The sequence below is a fragment of the Vespula vulgaris genome, chromosome 12, assembly GCF_905475345.1.
Source record: "Vespula vulgaris chromosome 12, iyVesVulg1.1, whole genome shotgun sequence".
NCBI lineage: Eukaryota > Metazoa > Arthropoda > Insecta > Hymenoptera > Vespidae > Vespula > Vespula vulgaris.
Window position 1 is genome coordinate 1,790,001 of NC_066597.1, and position 24,210 is coordinate 1,814,210.

The 24,210-nt window shown below is 35.7% G+C and overlaps 1 protein-coding gene across 3 annotated transcripts in view; it reads left to right on the forward strand.

The window, feature by feature from the left end:
- LOC127068167 (serine/threonine-protein kinase NLK) overlaps positions 1–24,210 on the forward strand; it is a 109,306-nt gene that overhangs the window by 68,036 nt on the left and 17,060 nt on the right. Inside the window, exons 4-10 of one of the 3 annotated variants that reach the window (XR_007782863.1) lie at positions 6,870–6,976; positions 17,592–17,677; positions 17,799–18,008; positions 18,357–18,545; positions 19,386–19,587; positions 19,853–19,946; positions 22,059–22,650. Coding sequence is in view for 1 of the 3 variants with exons in the window: in XM_051003944.1 (XP_050859901.1) it covers positions 6,870–6,976; positions 17,592–17,677; positions 17,799–18,008; positions 18,357–18,545; positions 19,386–19,587; positions 19,853–19,946 (888 nt within the window). In the remaining 2 variants the exon portion in view is untranslated. Of the gene's footprint in view, positions 1–6,869; positions 6,977–17,591; positions 17,678–17,798; positions 18,009–18,356; positions 18,546–19,385; positions 19,588–19,852; positions 22,651–24,210 lie in introns of all 3 variants that reach the window. The other 2 variants (XR_007782864.1, XM_051003944.1) reach the window with 2 other exon arrangements.

Sequence of the window (24,210 nt, forward strand, 5' to 3'; positions counted from 1 at the left end):
ATAAGGTTGAAAATCATTCAAGAAATTTCTTAGAACTCTGAACAAAAAATGAATAATTATTACAGAGTCTGAAAGAAAAGAAAAAAAAAATAAATAAATAAATAAAACATAAAGAAAAAAAAAACTGACAAAGAACGAATCGCGTTTCCTCTAGTTTCTTTCTTTCTTTTTTTTTTCAAACGACAATGACAATTTGAAATTCGAATAAGAAGTATTTTACAAACGAAGACAGGAAGTATGTACGACGAATACGAAGAATACGACGACGAAGACGAAGACGAAGACGAAGACGAACTGAACTGAACTGATAGTCACTATGGTAAGCGTGGCATTTAATTGCCAACGCATTAAACCTATCTTAATTGCTTGGCTCGCATAATGCTCGCGCTGTCGGCGATGTTCGACGTAACGAATGACGCTTTGGCTACGTCACGTTCACGTGGTATGCTCTGTGGTTGCTTCGATGCCTTTGAAATTCCGATTGGTTCGTCGTCCTTTTAGTGTGTGTGTGCACGCGCGAGCTAGTCACTCGTATATGTACCCTTTCATGTATATACATACATATGTGTACTTAGAAATTGCTTTAACTTTAATCTCGTTGGTCTCTCTATCTGTCTATCTATCTTTCTATTTCTCTCTCTCTCTCTCTCTCTCTCTATTTTTTTTTATTTTTTTTTATTTTACAATGCTCCTCCTTTTATTTATATTTCAATGATAAAAATCTATTAGAGAAGAAGCAAGCTATTAATTACGATTTTTTAATAACAGATTTCGTTAGCGCCCAAGTTTCAAAACTAACTGTGTTAAAATCAAACGGATAATTTGAGAATATTGAGATAGAAGAAAATCGATATATTATCGACAGAATATCGATAATAAGTAATAATGATTCGTAGGAAAAATTAGAGTTCGAGATCAAACTGAAATATTATATTTTCATTCGAAATAATTTAGCAAGAAATCTCACGATCCGTTCCGATCGAATCGATCGCGATATAATCTCGTGTAAAAAGTGAATGAAAATTTTTCATCCGGAAGTTATTCGAATATCGATATATATCAAGCTTAAATATTATATTTTTATTTCGAATCATTTGACAAAAAAAAAAGCTTACGGATTCTTATCGATCGGATCGATGACGATATAATCTCGTAAAAAGTGAATCAAAATTTTTCATGCGAAAGTTATTCACATTTCGGAATATCAAGCTTAAATATTATATTTTTATCTCAAATCGTTTAACAAGAAAACTCATGGACTCGTTCCAATCCAATCGATGACGATATAATCTTATAAAAACGGATCAAAATTGTTCATGCAGAAGTTATTCAAATATATATACATATATATATATATATATATATATATATATATATATATATAAAGAAAAAAAAAAAAACATAAAAACGCGTACACGTACAAGTAATCTTTCAAAGGCCTGAACTTTTAGAGTTATCAGAAGTTAAAAAAGATCGTCAGCCATTTGAAAAATATCTTGGATATTGTTATATCTGTGAGAAGAAATATCAGCAAAAGAGACCAAGATGAAAACACGAAGACGAAGAAGGAGATAAAGAAAGAAAGAAAGAAAGAAAGAAAGAAAGAGAGAGAAAGATAAAGAGTAACGCGTAGAATCCAAAGACTCGTCGAGTTCTCGAAGTCGTTTGCCGGCCGTGTTCGAACTCGGTTGACCGGTCGGACGGGCCGGATTGGCCTTGCTCGAACACCTCGGACTTTCAGCCCTCATCATCGTCATCGTCTTCTTTGTTGTACGGCTTCACTTAACAAAGGAATCAAACCAGAACCTTAACGACGTTTGCCCTACATGATCAAGTATTATCATTTCGGATGACAAGTTTATGTGTACAAGCTGTAGCCTAATATGTTCAACTTATTGTCAGACTGGTCGTCGAAGAAAGGATTCTTTTATTTTTCTTTTCTTTTCTTTTCTTTTCTTTTCTTTTCTTTTCTTTCTTTACGACACAACACTCATTCTTCGAGTTGTTAAATTTTTTCGCGTCGTACAAAAACTCAACATAGTCTATTTTTTCTTTTTCTTTTTTTTCTTTCTTTTGTTTCTTAATAAACAGGACGATCAAAATATTTTTTATCTCGAGCATACTTATATATTCTATCATAATCGATCGTAATCGAACAGTAAGAAAAAAAAAAAAGCAAAAGTATCGTCCGTTTTTCTTTCAAGATCGCACATAACTTATTTTCTTTCCCCTCCTTTTTTCTCAATTTATACGTAGAATCGTTCGTAATTCCAACGTTCAGAATCCTCCTTTTTTCTCTACACGCTAGATAAATTACAATGTTTCTTATCCGCCAGTATACACTCCTTGCCTCTTTAAAAACCTTCTGAAGACGTATATATCATCCCAATCTATCATCTCTGATTCCGATTATGATCTAAACGCAAAAAAAAAAGAAGAAAAAAGGAATAATATTAAAAAAGGAAGAAAAATAAAGAGAAATAAAATAGTCTTTTCGACGATTTCTCTGCGAATCCCAAGGTCAAGACAATGGAAACTCGTCGACAGTCTTTCCAGGTTCTCTTCTCTTCCTCTTTGGACCGGTATGAGAAGAAGAGTTGAGAAAAGGGAATGAGGAGGAAAAGAGGGAAGTTGGAGGGGGGTAGGAGGGGGTAGGAGGGGGTAGGAGGGTAGGAGGAGGGGAAGAGGACGGGAAGGGACAGGAACGGCAGGATACTCGATTTCCAAGCTCTCGCGAAGACGTTGCGGCCGGCAATGCGGCTTCCGGCGATGCGATGCGATGCGATGCGATGCGGCTGCGATTCTTTCGTTGCGGCTGCCGTTGTTGCATCGTTGCTATTGCTGTTGGTGTTGCTGTTGGTGCTGCTGGGGGCAAGTTCGCTTTGTCCAGGAACCGGTCGACGTGCCTACCAGGAGGTGTAGTAGGTAGGTAGGTAGATAGATAGATAGGTAGGTAGGTAGGTAGGTAGGTAGGTAGGTAGGTAGGCACGCATCGATCCACGAATCAAGCTCTCCAGCAGAGTATTCAGTATCCGTCTACCACCCAGATATCCAAATAATAAATTTCAGCGAACGTTTGATCGTCTTAATTTTTGCTATCTCGAAAAAAGCACGCATTCACTTATTTAGTTACTTATTTTGTTCTTTGTTCAGTTTTTAGATATAAACCAACTCCGCAGCTTCAGATCGTTTTGAGGTTTGTTAACTCTGATCGTAGGGACGACGATCAATATTGATCTCTTTTGATCGATCTTTTCTCTCTCTCTCTCTCTTCTTCTTCTTTTTTGATTTTTTTTTCTTTCTTTCTTTCTTGTCTATTTATATTTCTCTTCGATAAACGATTCCGTATTTATGTAGAATTTTTTTTTCTGTTATCATAGTGTGTTTTTTTTTTGTTTTTCTCAACTTCGTCGATTTTACAGAATTCGAACGCATTCTTTTTTATTTAAGTAGTTACAACCTCTTCGACGTGTTCGATGCGTTGTTATAAAGATGTGTACGATGATTTTACGTAATTATACAAAAAACATAACAATTAGAGTATTAGATGTCTTTCCGATGAAAAAAAGTATGCTTAAAAAATTGTATGGTATCTGGTGAAAGGATCTTTCAGTGCTCGAGTGTTCTCAAAGATCAATTTTCATTGGTTTCTCTCTCTCTCTCTCTTTGTTAATACGATTAACGTAATTAAACGTCTAAACGTTATCGATACCCTTATCGAATTTAACGTATAATTCTCGTCAGTATGCCATTGAAATAGTCAGTTTATCAAAGGATACTTGTGCTGGTACTTACTTTGAAATCCCTATAGACTGAAAGGTATCCTGGTAATCAGAGCAAACTCAACCCTTTTGCTTGCTTACTATCCATGAAAGTTTCCAATGATCGTTGAATTTAAATTTCGAAGTCAATCTCTTTATCCCCCTTATACCATCGGCATCACCATCGCCATATCACCGGTATACTAACACCGGTATCAGTACCACTACCATCGCCATCGTCATCGCTATCGCCATCGCTATTACCATCGGCACATCCCCGATTCTCATTTCTCTACTTCTATTATAACTTTAACAAATTTATCCAAATACGATCTATTAACTGTATAGGATTAGAAACAGGTCTTTGATTGCCATCAGAACCTGTTACTGACAAACTATTCTCATTGCATGATATCATACGTTTATTTACTTTGTATATATCTATATATTTATCATATGTACGTACGTATGTATGTATGTATATATACTTGTACATATCTCTCCAAGTAGTAATTGACTAGATCAATCATAAGACGATACTTTGTAAGGTAGAATTTTCATTCTATGATTTAATACGTTCGTTACCTTATGTATATATTTATCGTGATAACCATGAGATGTATTTGCAAAAGATAGGATATAGATAGAATAGAAAGAGAGAAAGAGAGAGAGAGAGATAAAAGAGGGTTAAAAGAAGAACGACGATATCGGCTTGGTGTTTAGGCGTTTCAGGTCGAAGCCAGCCGAACCAGTCGACTTGCATACCACGCCAGGTTCGCAGGCAGCCTCTACCTGCATTCCAACCTACCAGTCGACCTCATTCCGCCATTATACTATTTCATTTTCCTCGAACGTTCTTTTCGCTCTTTTCTTCTATTCTTCTCAGAGTCTCAGACGTTCATAACGACTACGACCACGACTACGACGACTATGACCATGACTATGACTATGACTGTGACGATGGGGATAATGACGATGATGTTTGACAGTGAAAGGAAAAAAGCAAAAAAAAAAGAAAAGTGGTCGACTCAGTTGTCTTTTCACTTTCTTTGTCCTTGTTAGCTAGGTACTGAGAGACAATGATTTTATCTAAGATTTCTGTAACGAAATTATTTCTAAATAGATTTTAATTCTCTATGAAAATTTATTTATTAACAGGTGGATATATGTATGTATGTATGTATGTATGTAAATGATACACTCGAACGTATTATCCGTTAATTATTTATTGACTCTATCAACGAGATCACGAAAATGTGACTAATTAAATATTCCTTCATGAATATTATTTGTTATGGAAAACATTGTAACGCGATATGAATAGCCGCGTTACGAATATTGGTTCTGATTAAAATAAAGCTCTAATAACAAAATAGCCGCGACGATCACACGAGCACCTGACATTTGACAAAGAGTTAAATGTTAATATAATTAATAGGTTAATATTATATCGTAGCTGATTTTATATATGTGTGTATATATATATATATATATATATATATATATATATATATATATATATATATATTAGGGCATCCCGTTAAAACGGTACAACCGAGTTTTAAACAGTTACCAGAAAATGACCAGAGATAACGTTTAATAACGTAGCACGGTGCATGTGCATGTGCATGTGCATGTGCATATTTGTATGTGTGTGCACTATTTCACATTCTCATTTCAAATCGAAACCAAACTTTACACGTACGAAACTGGTTCGTTAACGAGTTCACGTTTTTCCCCTTAAACGATGTCTCTTTATTATCGAATTCGTATACATACATACATACATACATACATACATACATACATACATACATACATATATATATGTACTCACATACACTCACAAACATATACGTATATATCTATATGAAATTTTTTTCGAAATAACATCTCGATATAACGTCGAGTACTTTCGCACAAATTTTCTACTTACTTTAATTGACCATTCAATTAGAGAATGACCCAGCAAGCTGCAATTTGTTTCCTATATATATAGATAGATAGATAGATAGATAGATAGATATTTTCTAAATTATATACAATTTTTCTAATTATGTGTACAAATTTGTTGTAAATATTTACGAAGTTATTAGAGGAGAAAAATATTACTATTGGAAAAAATTTTAACACGTTCGTGAAAATTTTTTTAGTAAATTTTTATGACAAAATTTTAATAACTTTTATCGCAAAAAGAGAGAGAATGAGAGAGATTGAAATTACAGTAAGCTCGATAGCATCATGCTAACTTTTCTCTATCTATAGCTAGTACACACGCTACCCCTTCGAGGCAAGCGACTCTCCCCTTCTCTTTTCCACTCGTACTTTCATTGCGGCCTCGTTTCTCTCTCTCTTTCTCTCCCTCTCTCTCTCTCTCTCTTTCTCTTTCTCTCTCTCTCTCTCTCTCTTTCTCATTCACTGAAGAAGTTGTGGCTCTCTCCTTTCAAGCTGGGAACGCTTAGATCCGTAAATTACCAACTTCCCCTTTATTGCGACTGTCCACTTTCGTTACGAAGCGATATACTTTGCCTCTTTATTTTTTTCTCTCTCACTCTTTCTGTCTGTCTGTCTGTCGTTTGTGTCTATTTTGCTTCCTCTTTTATCTTCGACATTAATCTATATGTGGTTATATATTTTGATATCTTCACTACAGATTATTATGCTACATTATTATTATAATTTTCTTTTCCCGTTATTTAATTCTCAAAACAACTGACAAGTTTCATTGACTTATTTGACTTTTGTATCGTTTCCTTTTTAACGCGAAAAATCTTCAAACTTTTTAGCACGTAATGTAACGTAATTACGTAATTCATTTTTTAACAATCGATTTACAAATAAGAAACAACCATCGATATGAGAAAACCCGTTAAAGCTTCTAAAGTGGATTTCACGTCAAAGGACGTATTCTATGGCGTTTATTAAGGTCGTTCTAACAAGGATGGTAGTACTTTAACGACGAAAACGAAGCAATTAATCGTACTAGCGATGGAAACCGGCACGATCTAATTACATCGTTGTAACAGACCGAATGACGATTTAATAGCGATATAAACGTGGCTTGCCCAAGCATATAATCAATAAATTCCTTAATCAGTATCGACATAGATATGTGATCACGGAGCTACTCCAAAGCGATCTTCACAAGATCATCGTCAGCCCGCAGCACCTCAGTCCCGATCACATCAAGGTCTTCCTTTATCAAATCCTTCGAGGTAAGTACATCTTTTTTTTCTTCTTCTATTTCTTATTTCTTTTTTTCTTTTTTTTTCTTTTATTCGCTATGATTAAGTAATATAAGTATTTATCTCACATTATCTATGAAACTTATTTCGCGATGTCACGCATACGTTCGTGGATGTAACAAAAAAAATTTTGTAGCAATTACTCTACGTAATAATAAACGTAATCGTTGCGTACTTTCATCTTAAAAAAAAAAAAAAAAGAAAAAAAGAAAAAAAATGGAAAGACAAAGAAAAAGAATTAATCTTAGACTATATAAATTCTATTGAAAATACACGATAGGTATGAATTAAAATTAAAAAAAAACAAAATATTTTTTCCGAGTCTTATCAACGAAATGACAATTTTTTTAAAAATGTTCGGAAAAAGGAGAATAATGATAGAAAAGGGATATTTTTGGATGGGAAAGATGAGACATCAGCTTGCCTTCTCTCATGGCTGATGTTGTAATGTTTACGCCTGTTTGCTCGATGGCAGCACCAGCAGATTACATTCTCTCTCTGTCTCTGTCTCTGTCTCTGTCTGTCTCTCTGTCTCTTTCGACTGTCAACCTCTAGAGAAGGTCATTTTGACAGAGTATTACGAGCTGTTCGTGGTTCGTTACACTCGACTCAATTTCCTGCAACGGCTCTCGAGAAATGGCAACCACCAAAATACGAGCAATTTGCATGACTCCTCTCTCTCTCTCTCTCTCTCTCTCTCTCTCTCTCTCCCCCCCTATTTCTCTCTTCGTATGCGCGTGTGTGTGTATATATCTATTTATCTATCCATCTGTCTATCTATCTATCTATCTATTTATCTATCTATCTATTTCTAAACAGACACATGTCATTTTCTCAAAACGAACTCCTCCTGACTATTAAATAATATCCACGTCTAGCAAACATAAAAGATCAGCCAAAGAATATTATCATCGATAAGATTTCTGAAACAACGATTTCGTATTCTAAACGTTATCGATACTCTAACGGATGGATGTATCAAAGAAAGACAAATACGAACGAAATCAAAGAAATTTCCAACTCCCTAGACACGATACGTTTCTAGACGTTAGACTTTCAAATGAAAGACTAAAACTGATACATGTGTGCCTCTCCGTGTGTGTTACGTGTACGTATACATCGACGAGGAATCAGTAAGAAAAATAAGACGAATGATCAATCGGATAAACGAAATGTACCTTGAGCTTGAAGATACAACATCTCTTAACTCGAAATCTATCTTCACTTTCAATGTCATTGAAATAAAAGAGAGTATAAAAAAAAAAGAACGAAAAAGAAAAAAAAAGAAAAGAGATCAATTCTCGAAAATTGTATATTGATTCTTCAATAGATACGAAACCAGTAGATAGCAATAACGTTACGATTCTAAGATCCTAGCTGGCATCGACCGGAAATTTTTAACTAAGTAGAAGAAAGAGGAGAAGAAAACTCTTGGGAGTAATTTGGAATAATCAGGGTCCACTTTAAATTACGGTAAAAGAGAGAGCAAAAGCAAGAGAAAAAGAGAGAGAGAAAGAGAGAAATAAAAATAAAAGAAAAGAAAGAGAAAAAGAGAAAGATAGAAGGAAGAAGTAAAGTTGAAACTTTGGTCTCTTCTGTTAGGTGGGTGAGGTAAAGGTATTCAAGCACGTCCGGTTTTCCGGGAAAGGCTCCGGGGAATGTAGCTAGCTAGTTGAAATTTTACAAAATCCTTGGAAAAGGAATAGAAAAGGAAAAAGAAGAGGAGGAGGAAGAAGAAGAAGAAGAAGAAGAAGAAAAAGAAGAAGAAGAAGAAGAAAAGAAAGATGATGATGATGGTGATGAAGGAGTTGCGAAGGAAAGGAAAAGGAAAAAAAAAGGAAACTGTGGAAAAAGAAAGGAAAAGAAAAGAGTGTGCTTATAAAAATCCATGATGGCATATTGCATCGTTGGAAATGACGAGAACCCGTGGAACTCGAGAGACGACACGGTAGTCCTCTTCTCGGCTGGGTAAATAGGATCGTTTCTATTCATCCCTCGGGATCATCCTGGGGACTCTCGACGATGCCCGATAGACGACGACGACGACGACGACGACGACGACGACGACGACGACGACGACGACGACGACGACGATCTCTCTGTCTCTCTTACTCTCTCTACATTGTCTGCTTTCCTTCGAAGAGAATTATCATCTCGCTCGTGTTATATCACGACCAGATTTCTCACGATCACCTCGATTTTCTTTTCTCTTTTTTTTTTCTCTTTTTTTTTTTTCTCTTTTATACAGAACCGTTTAGATACTTATTATTCGTATTATCTTATTCTCGGTACTTTATACATCAAAAACAAATTTTTATCCCTTTACCGAGCGTTCATTCAAAGTGTTCAATTCGATCTTCTTTTTATATATATATATAGAAAAATCTATCTAAGCGTTTAGTATCTTTCACGTCTTTTTCTAATACTTTATAGAAGATATAAGAACGTTTATATTGTCCATGATCTAAATCTACGTTATTGTTAAAAACAGAAAACAAAAAAATAAAGAGAAAAAATTCTTCAAAATGTTATAAACGTTTTAGATCGATGAGAGAAAATCTGAGAGGAAATATATTGTTTCTCTCTCTCTCTCTCTCTCTCTCTCTCTCTCTCTCTCTCTCTCTCTCTCTCTCTCTCTCTCTCTCTCTCTCTCTCTCTCTGTTAATAATTTCAACAACTTTGGACAATTGATCCAATACGAACTTTTTTTCTTCCTTTTTTTCTTTTCTTTTCTTTTCTTTTCTCATCTTCTTTTTTTCTCCATTTATTAATAGATAGATATCATTTGAATGAGAAAGAACATTGATTAACATTTTGCATAAAGTTCTCCGTTATATTTCACGTAGCTACTCGAAACTACAAAGCTAAAGAACAAGTAGTCGATATTAAGGATCCATGAGAGAAGGATCCTTCGGGTACTTGGCGTATCGGGATGCAAAAGATCCTTAGAAAAAAGGGAACAGGAGAGAGGCGAAGAGGGACGAAGAGAGAAAGAGAGACAGACAAAGAGAAAGAGAGAGAGAAAGAGAAAGAGAGAGAGAAAGAGAGAGAGAGACAGAGAGAGGTCCTTGCAGTTTTTTTTTTTTTAATCTTACCACGAGAAGCAGAGACTTTGTGATTTCCGCCGGATGAAAGGGGACTTCCTCCTGAAGGATCGAACGAGTGCTGCCGTTCTGATTTCTCACGTACGCTTTGACTTTCTCCCTCGTCTCTTTTTCCCTCTCTGTCTCTCTCTCTCTCTCTTTCTTTCTCTCTTTCTTTCTTTCTCTTTCTCTTTCTCTTTCTCACGAAATTTCATTTCAAAGGGAGACGAAGATGGTTAGAGAAAAATATATGTGTGTATATAGCTATCTGTATATGTGTGTGTATATATATATGTACATATGTATATATGTATATATGTATATATGTATGTATGTATGTATGTTCGTGTATGTACGTGTGTATGTATTCTAGAGTTGCACACATATTGCAAGCTCTCTACCTCTCTTGTTCCTTTTGCATCCTCCTCTTGATTCTTATTACAAGTTTATCGATCTTTTCTAAAATTCGAACAACGAGAAATAATCGATATATTTTTTTTCTTTCTTTTATTTATTTATTTTTCTTTTTTTTCGAAAAATTTGTATTAATATTCTCAATGGGATCTTGATTTGTTTTTTTTTTCATTTTCTTTTTGTTTGGTTTTGTTTCCAATTTCATTCCTTTTCAACGAAGTATGAGAAAAATATCGCCCATATTGAAAAAAATAAGAAATATAATATAACGGAGCTTTAAAATACTATTCATTTATTTATTTATTTCTTTTTCTTTTTTTAATTATCACAGACACGTGTTCAGTCCATACCATTTATCCACGCGTAATAAAAACGCGATAGATTAACATCTTCGTTTTCATTGTTTCTTTCCCTTACTCACGTTCGCTATACCGAGTCGATCGTCGTCGTCGTCGTCGTCGTCGTATCTTTTGATCGAAGCAAATGATCGAAATTATTTGTCGGATTTACTTTTTTATCGTCCGTGAAAATCCAACGATCCGTCGAAAACGCATATTTTACACTTGGGATCGGTAACCGGCAACGGAGTGTGAACACGCGCGAATGATTTATACGAGCGACGACAGCGATCACGAAATGCGAGATACGATATTCGAAATCTGTATGATTGGTTGGGTATGGTTCGACGAGTGCTGAATGACATACCGAAAGAGAACGAGCGAAAAATATCATCGGGGACTAAAATAAAATAAAATAAAAAAAAAAAAAGACAGCACGAAAAAGAAAGAGAAAAAAAGTGCCATCTTTTTATTGAAATACATCCTTCGAAATAAATTTCTACGACTTTTTACCTTTATCGATATTCGATAATAATCATATCGATCATTTGTGTCATATTTAAAAAAAAAAAAAATGAATTCAACCTATACACAGACGCACATAAACGCACAAACATTACACGTTTGGTCAATTATTATTTGTGATGGGTATCATTAATTTTATAACACTTTTTTTTTTTTTTTACAAAAAAAAATTGTTCATAATACGTTTCATAATTGCTTATCATTCATCACTATAATAAATATAAACGATTTATGAAAAAATGTATGTATCGTAAGGTTGATGAACCTTACGTTGACTCAAGATCAACGAAGAGACGAGGCCGATGATCTTCGAAGATCGTACAAAGATTTATCGAGAGAAAGAGAGAAAGAGAGTCGATCTTCTCACGGATTGTGCGTTTCGGTCGTTCGAACTTTCCCACCCGGTATAAGGTGGCACGTAAAGCCCGGACAGATAGAGCAGAGAGCTCCTCTTCTTCTCTTCTTGACTGGTCCGAAACCAGTCCTACCGCCGCCCATCCGTGACCCCAGACCCCGTCATCCGGTCGGTTGCTCACCACGATATTCTCTTTCTCTCTCTCTCTTTCTTCCTCAAGCTCGCTCTTTCTCTTTCTGTCTCTCTTTTTCTCTTTCTCTTTCTCTTTCTCTTTCTCTTTCTCTCTCTCTCTCTTTCTCTTTATCTTTTCTTTCTTGATCTTTTAATTAACGAGTTCACCTTTACAAAGAAAAATATGGCCGATATCAAAAGTCGCCTCTTTCAAAGTACGCGTTACTCTGTTTTATTTTATATAAATATGTATGTATTTATGTGTGTGTACGTACGTATATATAGATTTTTTCAAAGTTTCTTTCTTAGATCAAAAGAGAATCGATCGAACCGAAAAAAAGAAGGAAAAGATAACTCCTTATTTTTGCGCCATAAGAAATCTCGATATATCATCTCGTTCGCATATCATCAGTCTATCACTTCAAGTCACAATTGCACAATTCGACTCTCAAGTGGATGTCCGATTGTGACGTAATCGTCAAGAGAGTTGCAACGAGAATCATACCGGAGCTCTCTTCTCTCTTTCTCTCTCTTTTTCTCTCTCCGTCGCTCGATTCGAGTTGTTGAAGTTTCGTATTCGCGAGGCGTGCTTGTTTTATTTAAACGACCTCTCTCTCTCTTTCTCTCTCTCTCTTTCTTTTTCTCTTTCTCTTTCTCTTTCTCTTTCTCTTTCTATCTCGTGCAAACGCACTCTTAACGAGTTTTCCGTCCTCGGAAACGTGCCATCGATTCTACCATCCTGCATGTATACATATACATACATACATACATACATACATACATATATATATATATATATATATGCACGCGTTTAACTGCATTACGTAGATAAGCTTATAAGGAAAAAGATGGAACATGATTAAAAAAAGAAGTTGAGTCAACAAAATCGGCCCAACGTCTTAAACGAAAAAAAAAAGAAAAAAAAAAAGTTATTTATCTATTTAGTGTTACTTATGTTATTTAATATTACACTCGTATTCGTATTCGTTAAATAGAAATATCGTTATGTATAATATATGTATGTATGTATGTATGTATGTATATACCTCGATTAGGTGGGATTAACTTTCTAGAGTGTGTAATACTACTTGTCAGTAGTCGAGATCAGTGCTTAGTCAGACGTCGAGTCCGACGAACGTTCTCGAGTAAGCAAGAAAATCCTCTCCTCCGAATATATATCCGATCGTCCCAGTTTCTCTACTGTTATATTTGTTAGCCAAATTTCATAGACAACGATATTGTACACAGAACCACTACAGACAAATAGAAACTTCGTCTTGTATCAATCTGTCGAGTCTGTCGATCTCCTAGCGAATGTTATATAAAAAAGAACAAGAAATGGAACAAGACATACAACAAATAAATAAATAACAAACATCAAAAAAGGAAAGAAGGAACGAAAAAATCGTAGGGAACGAGTTTTACGTAGCATTCGATGTTGTGTTTCGCATGCAAACGAATGCATTCTCGATCGCTCGAAATCGACCGACAAGGAGGTTAACGACAGGTGCCTGATCAAGGACAATGTACTGGCAACTGGGAGAAGCAAGCGATTGTACGTACCGATGACCTTGCTTACGTTAATACGCGACGCAGCCAGTCCTTCGACCTTGACTTTCGTACAGTCGACGTACCAACGCGAATACATGTTGCCTGAATGAATACTTTCTTTCCTCTCGCCGTTCGTTTCATCTTTCTATCTTTCTTTCTTTCTTTAAACATTTTTTTCTTTATCTTACTCTTACTCTTTTTCTTTCTCTTTCTTTTTCTCTTTCTCTTTCTCTATGGGAGACTTTATCGACCCGTCGTCCAACGCCCCTGGAAAAGAAGAAATGATGAATCGACATCGACTTTGGGGAATGCACATGCACATGCACATGCACGTGTATATGTGTTACGCATACGCACAACCGAGTACGATGAACCCTGGAACGTCGATTCAGACTGACCTAAGAAATTGCAACTCTCTTCGAATTGTTTCATTTAATCAAAGATTTTCACTCCTTCGTATAAATCTCTCTATTACTCTTGTTTCTTTTTTCTTTTTCTTATTTTTTTTTTTTTCTTATTTTTTTTTGGTGGCGGTGTTACGTCAATAATAATAGAGTTTAATAGTAGAGTGAATATTTTTTTTCAGGTATTACGCCAAATAATAGAATTTAATAGAGTAGCAAGGGATTCTAGGATTACGAGAGAACGATAATCGAAGCGTGCATAGTCATCATAGTTTCTTGTATTACATATAAGATTCAACAATGTTGCACTATACACCGTCATTCCAATGTCTCAACATAAGTTAAGTTACAAGCGTCATCGTTAACGTTACTAATAGACCGGATAGAGCAACAAAGATTCTAGGATTACGAGAAACTGAGAGATAATCTTACGACTATCATGCATATAGAGTAACCAGAATTTCTTGCTTTATATACGAGATTAAACAATGTTGCACTGTCATTATTATTTCAATGATATTACGAACGAAACGCCGTCGTCGATCTTATCGATAATGTCTTGTATTTCTTTTACTATATAAAACGTTTCCGAAAGAGAAATTGTAGAAATAATTTTGGTGAAAAAGTAAGAAAAAGAAAAAAAAAAACCCGAAACGATTAGTGATCGAATTTAACGGTGTAATTTAACGGTGTGACGAAAAGAGAAATCACTATATAATACTTTCGTTTAATGAACTCGTAAAGAGATAATGGTACCGAACAAAAGAATAGTAGATAGTTTAGATGGTAGTTAAAGACAATGATGGAGAGTAGCGGCGGCACTTCTTTGTGAATCAGCTGATCGATCGCGTCGCGAAATAGGAGAAGAAAGGAGAGAAGGTCGTTGAGGGATGAGGGCAAAGTCAGGTGTGTATTTTAAGAAGCGAAAGAAGGGAAGGAGGAGAAGTGAAGGTGGAAGAGGAGAAAGAGAGGGGGGAGGAAAAGAAGGAGAAACCGTTGGACGAACGATTCGTTGACCTTGCGGATAATTTTGAAGTTAGCGTGCAATCGTCGTCGCTTTCAACAACAAAGTATATTAAACAAAGAAAAATAAAGAGAGAAAAAGAAACATGGAAGCTTTTTTTTTTTTTTATATATGTATATCGTCGTGGTCATTGACCTTTTTTTAAATAGATGTATACTGGGTGGGCCAAAATTTTCTACTTGATTGTAAAAAATCACTTGTTATCTTTCTACTTTTAGACTAGTTTCTTTTCTCAACTTATCGAAAAAAAAAGAAAAAGAAAATTACAAGCGTAAGAATATAAGCGTGTGTATTTGTAAGAACAGATTAGTACGAATTTCACTTACACACACATACACACATTTGTGCACCGCATGTAAATCCAAATATCGCTTTTCCTGTAATCGCAAAGCGTAAGCTTCGGATTAAACAAGACTAATTATAGAGATAATTGAAAGCGATCTACCACGTAACGCCTAGTACGATTGAATATATTATTCATACACTTGGGATACGATATCTTATCGATTTCGATACAATCATCGATAGACCATCAAACCGCAGCTATCAATCGTATTTCTATAATATCGAGAAATAGATATTAGACAAAAGCAATGACTCGTATGATAATAATTATGAAACAAATCAAACGATACTTCATTAAATACACACGTATATACACGATGGAGAATTACTCGCGACGAAAAAAAAAAACAAAAAAACAAAAGAAAAGAAAAAGAAATGGAGGTATAAATTGAAAAAAAAAAATAATAAAAAAAGAAAAAAAGAAATTACGATACCGAAGAATAATTTAAAGAAAGAAACGAAGAAAAAGAAAGGGAAGAGAAATCCGTTGATCCGGATAAAAGAAAAATGCTTCTTCTTCGTTCGTCCGTCGAGAGTAAAAGTAAAAGAGAGATGAGAAATCCATCGTGAGTGAAACCCGTCGGCGGGAGACTTTAATTACCGAAGGGTAGATTCCTAACCGGACGCAACCCACGGGGCAGATTACCCCGGTAATATTAGCGAGTTTTATTGCGGGGAGAGAAAAGTCTAGCTGCTTGAATGCAGCAGCATGACTCACGGCACATTCATCTGGCACTGATGTTTCTGCTCTTATTGCAGCCTCACCTCACCTCCAGCAGCAGTCATCCCTTCTCCTTCTCCTTTTTCTCCTTCACCACTTCCATTCGCACCCCTCCTTTTTACACCCTTCTCTCCTTCTATCTTACCCTTCACGTTATTTCTCTCTCTTTCTCTCTGTCGTGCTCTTTTTCTCTACGTCTTCTCTCTTTTTCTCTCTTTTTATCCATTCATCGGTATCTAACATATAATTGAATAAATTGGAAATATTATCGTCTCTGTTAATATCTTTAATACGATTGATAATACGATTATATTATAATATAATTGTGTGTGCGTGTATGTGTATATATATATAATATGAAAAATATTTTCCCATGCTAATGAATCATTATTGTTTTATCGTTCGAAGTAGAAAATGCCACGAAATTTAGTCGGATATATTCGCTAAACGATAAGAGAGGAACTACATGTGATACTATAACCGAGATTACAATAGCGTAGAGGTATATCGATGATTGGAACGGTAAACGGTACATCGATATAGATGGACTGTATTCTATCGTTTCGCATCCTATTACATACATAGTATCGACGTGTAAACCAAGTTGAATTGTTATCGTATCAAGCCATAATCATATACTGGAATTATATTTGCTGTCCCATAGAGAAATAATTGATTTCAATGATTTCACGAAATATATTATGACGCTTACAGGTAATATCTCATACGCACACACATACACACACACACATATATATATATATATATATATATATACATATATATTATACATATCCAATATGAAATTTGAATCTTTTGTTGGTCCACGATAAAAAAAAAAAAGAAAAGAAAACAAATAGGCTAATAACTCACGTTTCGCGTGAGCTTTTTCGACAACACTTTCCTGGCCTTTTTTTTTCGTTCTTTTTTTTTCTTTTTTCGCTAACCCTTCGGTGTAACAGCGGGTATATATAGTATAGAACTAAAATAGGGGACGTAGAGGAGGGGTTTGACGGGGCATGGAAAAACGAGTAGGGGAACGAAGAGAGGGAGGATACGTTTGGGGTGCGAACTGAATAGGGAACGGATTATCGGTCCTCCCTTTAAACACGGCTACAGCTCGCTTATGCGGAAGGGGATAGGCGAGTAGGGAGCTAACGACGCGACATAGATAGGCATAGACGTAAATACGGATGTGGATATAGACGTGGAGAGACATCTATAGAAGATGTGTGTGTTTGTGTGTGTGTGACAAAGAAAGAGAGAGAGAGGCATAGGATAGACATAGACATAGACATAGACATAGACATAGACGACGTCCTCGCGGAAGCTAAACGCCGGATAATCTCTTCTGAATGCTAGAGCGAAGTGGCCTTAACGAGCACGCCATGATATTTCTTCGCGTGATATCGAGGTCGAGGAATTCTAGATATTCTCTATCTCTCTTTTTCTCATTGAAAAACCTATAAGACTGATTTCGATACTTTTTTCTTTGTCTTTTGATTTTTTTTTTCTATGTGCATATATATATATGTATGTATGTATGTATGTATGTATGTATGTATGTATGTATGTATGTATGTATGTATGTATGTATGTATGTATATCGATATTAATACAATCAGAAATAATTGTTTCTATTTTTAATTTTTAGGTCTGAAGTATCTTCACTCAGCCAGAATTCTCCATAGAGATATCAAGCCAGGGAATCTATTAGTAAACAGCAATTGCGTCTTAAAAGTAAATATCTTTTGAAAAAAAAATAAATAAATAAATATGTCAATTATTGTGATCTTTAATTCAATTATCTTTAAAAAACAAAAAAGATCTATTATATTACAAATAATTTCGCGTTTCGCAGATCTGTGATTTTGGATTGGCCCGCGTGGAAGAGCCTGACCAGAACAAGCACATGACTCAGGAAGTGGTGACGCAGTATTATCGTGCCCCGGAAATTCTAATGGGCGCACGACACTATACCGCAGCCGTCGATGTATGGAGCGTCGGTTGCATTTTCGGCGAGCTTCTTCGACGACGGATTCTCTTTCAAGCTCAGAGTCCTGTGCAACAGGTAACGATATCTCGCTCTTATCTCTTGTTTGCCTCTCGTTATACATACAACGTAGTATGCAGCGAAGAAAAATCTTTCGGAAAATCGAATTACCTTATTTTGCTTTACGTTATAAGGAATATAAAAAAAGAAAAAAGAAAAAAGTTATTCATTTTATAATACACAAACACGTCGAACGTTCGACGATCGAAGGATCTTTAAGAAAATCTTTCAATATTTTCCGATATAATTGTAAAAATAATTAAAAAAAAAAAGCTTAAAAAATTAAACGAAAGAGAGAGAGAGAGACTCTAAAATTTGACGTCAGAGTTTCGTTTATAAAGATTTTTCTTTTTATTTCCTTCTCAGCTGGAATTGATCACGGAACTGCTAGGCACCCCAACCCTCGAGGACATGAGGTACGCTTGCGAGGGTGCAAGGACTCACATGCTGAGGCGTGCACCGAAACCACCCTCGTTGACGGCTCTCTATACCCTCAGCAGCCAGGCGACGCACGAGGCCGTCCATTTGCTCTGCCAGATGCTAGTCTTCGATCCTGTAAGTCTTCTCTCCCTGCTGTGTTACTACGAGAACGCCCAGGGGTTATTTTGTGCTGGGGATGAAACTCCGAATTACATTCGGTTCTCCTAACATTCCCAGTTTCATTTCGATTCTTTCTATAATGGCACCGATCGAATTTATTTTGTTATTAAATAACGACGTCAATCTTTAACGATGAATTATTAACCAGCGAAATTCGTTTGACGATTTATGGAATTAACGAATTTCTTAAATTTTTTTCGAAACGAATAGACGATTTAAATATAAAGGTATAGATATGCGGAATGAGGGGAGGTAGAGTTAGTTACGGTATAATAATAAATGTTCTATAATGGAATTAAACAGTGGGAGGAAAAGTGAAAGGGAAGAAAGCAAGAAGAAAAAAAAATAAAGGCTCTTAGTCGAGCCATATGGGTGACAGCATGTTGTAATAGTAAGAAGGGGTGGATGTAATAAACGCGAGGGTTTCTTTCGTTGAGACCGTGTAGTTTAAATGGTACGTGATCGTTCATAGTATATATTCATCGACTATTTCCCAAACATTTATTGAATCGTTCGTCAATTTTAAAAGCAAGCAATCGATTTTCTCAGAAACTTGCGCGAAACGAACATTTTTTTTTTTAGATTGATTTATGTTTCTGTTGTAAATATAATTGGAATACGATTATCTTTTTTTTTTGTAATAATAAAATGAAAGAGTAGTTTTGTTAAAAGATATTAAACGAGAGAAAGAAAGATTTAATACTGTGACTATTGCCACAGTTGGTATCTCTGACAAGAGCATCATTATCGACGTGTCTGATACATACTTAGACCACTCCCTTGTTGTTCCCACAGGACAAGAGGATCACCGTGGTGGATGCCCTGGCGCATCCTTATCTGGACGAGGGAAGACTCAGATATCACTCGTGCATGTGCACGTGTTGCTACACAACGAGTGCTGGGATGAGACAGTACACTGGGGACTTCGAGCCAGCGACTACTCATCCCTTCGACGATCTCTGGGAGCGAAAACTGACGAGCGTGCAGCAGGTGAAAGGTAAGACGCAATAAAATAAGCCGATCAAAAATCTCTGCAAATTTTTTTCTATCGATTACATTACGAGTGTCCATCTATGTCATTAGTTCGAAACTGTTCCATCGTATAAAATTTATTGATCTACATTGATCGTAATCACTATGCGAATAATGATTAGGAAAGAAAGAATTAAAAGAAGAATGAGAAAAGAGATCGCAAAGAACTTCTTAAAACAATCTGCGTCGTTAATAATCCGAAACGAATTTGTCCTTTTATCTTGTTACAGAGGAGATGCACAAATTTATAGCGGAGCAGCTGAACACGTCGCGCGTGCCGCTCTGCATAAATCCGCAGTCCGCGGCATTCAAGAGCTTCGCAAGGTAAGCCGTAGGTGGCGGATCTTCAACGTCGCCCAGGCACAGACCCACAGATCGATGATCTTCCCACGATCGTTTACGAAATAGTCAGAAAAAAAAACAAAACAAAAAAGATATAAGAAAACAACAAATAACCGATCAACAACCGACTAACAAACCAATCAACCAACCTACTAACCAACTAACCAACCAACCAATCAAACCAATCAACCATTTATCCAATCAATCAACCAGATAAACCTAAAACCAATAAAACCGATTCATCGAGTTACAGATTTAAAAAAAAAAAAGAAAAAAAAGAACAGCAACATCAAAAAATTTCCCGGCAATTTCCACGCCCAACTCTTCCACTCTTCACTCTTCACCCTCTATCCTCCACCCTTCCTCCCATCACACCCTCACCAGCAAGCAGCAACAGCAGCATTGGAAACACCAGCCTTCTCCTCATCGAGTCATCATCGACGATCTTTTTGTCTCTTTCTCTCACTCTCTGTCTTTCTCTCTCTCTCTCTCTCTCTCTCTCTTTCTCTTTCTCTCACTCTCTAATTCGTTTCCTTCTCCTTCTTTTCCTCTTTATCATCAATCATATCTCCTTCACTTCATAATAATTCCTTCTCCTTTAAAAAAAATCTTTCCTCCCTTTCTCTCGATCCTTCTTCTTCTTCTTTTCCAATAACTTTCATCGAAAAAAAATTTATATATATATAATATGTATATATATAAAAAAAAAAAAGAGACAGAATTAGACTCTAACGATATATGTAGAGGTGCACACAGTGTTTTCAAAAAGTTCAAACTATTTCAATAATGGACCAAGCCAAGAATCAATATAATTATGTCATATATTAGAACACATGATTATATTATAATTAAAAAGGAAGTTGAACGTATGAGATATGAGTAAAGATTTAAAAAAAAAAACAAAAAAAAAACAAAAAAAAGAAGCAAGATACAAAAGAATATATAAGGACGCTTGGGTATTGTTTAACGATATGTGTTTAAAAGAACGTCATACTTCATGAAAAATAGAAAAAGAAAAGAAGCAAAAGCTGTGAGAGTTTACGAAGGACGATGGGGGAGGGTCGAGACAGAAGGATCATAGCAACGGACTCGAAACGAGCCAAGAAAGAGATCTTTTGTCTTGACAACTCATCCTTACACCCTCTCTGTCTCACTCTTTTCCCTCCCTTTTTCTTGATTTTCTTTTCTTTTCTTTTCTTTTTTGCTTTCTTTTTCTTTCTTTTTTTTTTTCTCTTTCTCTTTCTCTCTCTCTCTTTCTCTCTTTCTTTCTATCTATTCTTTATCTTCTTTTTTCTCTCTTTCTCTCTTACTTCTTTTTATTTATCTATTTTAATTTCTTTTCCGTGACGTTAGAGACCAAGTGAAAAAAAAAAGAAAAGAATAAAATAAAAACGAGAAAGAGCAGAGAACGCTCCTTTAAGAAAATTCGTAGAAACCAAATCCATCGGCAAAAGAGTAAGGACGAGAGTGTAACATGTCGTCTGTCACATCTTTTGCCCAATTAAAATATAAATAAATAAAGAAAGAAAGAAAGAAAGAAAGAAAGAAAGAAAGAAAAAAAAGAGAGGAAGAAAGAAATACAGAATGAATGAAAAAGAAAAAAGAAAAAAAAATAAGAAAAGAAACTAGAGCCCCATATCCACCGTCGCTGTGTGCGATCTCTCGAAAAACACATATATACGTAGTTATACATATAGTATATATATATAGATATCTAAAAAAAAAATTACAGACAAAGTAGAAATTGATAAGCTCAGGAAAGAAAAAAAAAACACACGTCAACAAAAAAGAAAGAGAACAAAACCCACCCGCCCCCCCGCCAAAAGAAATTAAAAAAAAAGAATAGTAAAAAAATAATTGCACAAACAAGTACACGAGCACGCATACATATATACACGTTGCTTCAACCTCCTCCAAAAAATACCACCTCCAGTCCTCACCACCATCTCCATTCCCGATCATATAATCATCTTCTTCTTCATCTTAATTGAAAATAACAAAAAAAATTAATAAACAAACAAAACAAACAAAATTATAAGAAAAAGAATGCTGATGAAGTATATAATGTTTCTCGTCTTGCTTACTGCCGTCAAGTTAGAGCAAGCTGATCGCCGATCCAGCATCCTGCGCCGCGTATACGTACACATAACTACTACTACTACTACTACTACTACTACTACTACTACTACTACTACTACTACTACTACTCTACTACTACTACTACTCTACTACTACTACTACTACTACTATTACTACTACTACTACTACTACTACTACTGCTACTGCTACTGTTACTACTATTACTACTATTACTACTATTATTACTACTACTACTACCACTATTATCGAATCATCTATCTACTACTGTCAACTACTATTGTCTAGTACTACTATTACTACTACTATTACTATTACTACTACCATTACCACCACCACCACCACCACTATCACCATCACTACATCACCACCATTACTACTACTATTACTGCTACTGCTACCACTACTGCTACTTCTACTTCTACTACTACCACTACTACTACTACTACTCTCTACTACTACTACCACTACTACTACTACTACAACTACTACAACAACTACTACTACCACCAATCGTGTTACGTGTCTTCCTGAAAGAACCGAAAGAACAGAGAGTCAGCAATAAGTCGTCTCGACCTCGCTCGCAGAGGTACTATACAAACAAATCTTTATTCCTTTTTTTTTCTTTCTTTTTATCTACATTTTCTCTTTTTTCCACTCTATTTATCTATCTATCTATCTATCTATCTATCTATCTGTCTGTCTGTCTGTCTGTCTGTCTTTTATCTTTTTTTTTTCTTTCCACTCTGTATAAAGGAAAGGGTGAAGCGTTTCTGTTTTATTACCTTGAAACTTTCGTTTCCACTTTTCTATCTATCTATCTCTATCTTTCTTTCTTTCTTTCTTTCTTTCTTTCTTTCTTTCTTTCTTTCTTTCTCTCCCCCTCTTTCTCTCTATCCGTTTAGTTTGATTTGTATATTTTTCTTCTCCCCCCGAAATTTTCTTTTCTCTTTACTTATCTTTTTCTTTCTTAATACTTACGTGCCTCGTATCGTAATTATATACCATACTCGCTTCTTCTTACATTCAGTTGGACGCTCTTGTATGACTGTTGTGTCGGATTATTGAAACACATAGCTTGCTCTGTCTCCTTTCAGTCTCTCGTGAGAGTTCGCTGCCGGCGAATCGATAGCGAGTCTGAGGGTAACGCTCGAAGGGGGAGAGGTGTATATGTGTGTATATTTGTATGGGTGTGTGTGTGTCTGTATGTGTGGAGGTGGAGGTAGAGGTGGAGGATGGAGGTGGAGTTGGTAGAGTGAAAAAAAAACCGGGTTGGGTATCTTCGAGACGAAGGGGTGAAATTGGGAAAGAAAAAAAAAAGGATAAAAAACGAGAATAATCAAATGAAGTAAAATAAAATAAAATGAAATCGATTATTAATATCAATTTCCAAGTTGATTCGATCGATTTTATACGTTCTTTCTCCATGTATCGTTCTATAAACTTTTTCCTAAGGATCTATCTTCGCTCGATATCAAAATCAAGATAGTAAAAATATTTGTGAATTCTAGAATAGTATATATATATATATTTTTTTTTTCTTTTTATTATTATTGTCATTTCTTTTTTTTTTCTTTCTACCTTTCTTTCTTTTCCATTTCTCAACAAATTTATAGTTGAAAACCTTCATGATATTCCTTTCACATTCTTCACGAGTAAAAAACGTGAAAGAAATTTAATGCGTCGTGAATATAGAGAGAACTCTCGGCGTTCATCGTTTCTCTAAAAGCCTAAATGGGAGAAGCAGAAGAGAAATTACGACGAAGACGACGAAGACGACGAAGACGACGATGACGATGACAACGACGACAACGACGAAGATGAAGATAAAAAGGTCACGAATCCTTTCTTTGTAGTCGTTGTCATCGTCGTTGTCATCGTCGTGTTTCTCAGTTGGAATTCAACTCATCGTTATCTTCGTCGTCATCATCATCATTGTCGTCATCGTCATCATCGTCGTCGTCGTCGTCGTTGTCGTCGTTGTCGTCGTCGTCGTCATCGTCGTCGACGTCGACGTCGACGTCGATGTTTCATATTTCTCATAGCCGACGCGAGAAAGAGAGATAACCGCAAGCGCTAATTAGCGTTAGTTTCGCGGTAGATGTAATTAGTAAAATCTTAAACGGCTAGAGAGGATGCTCTCTACCGG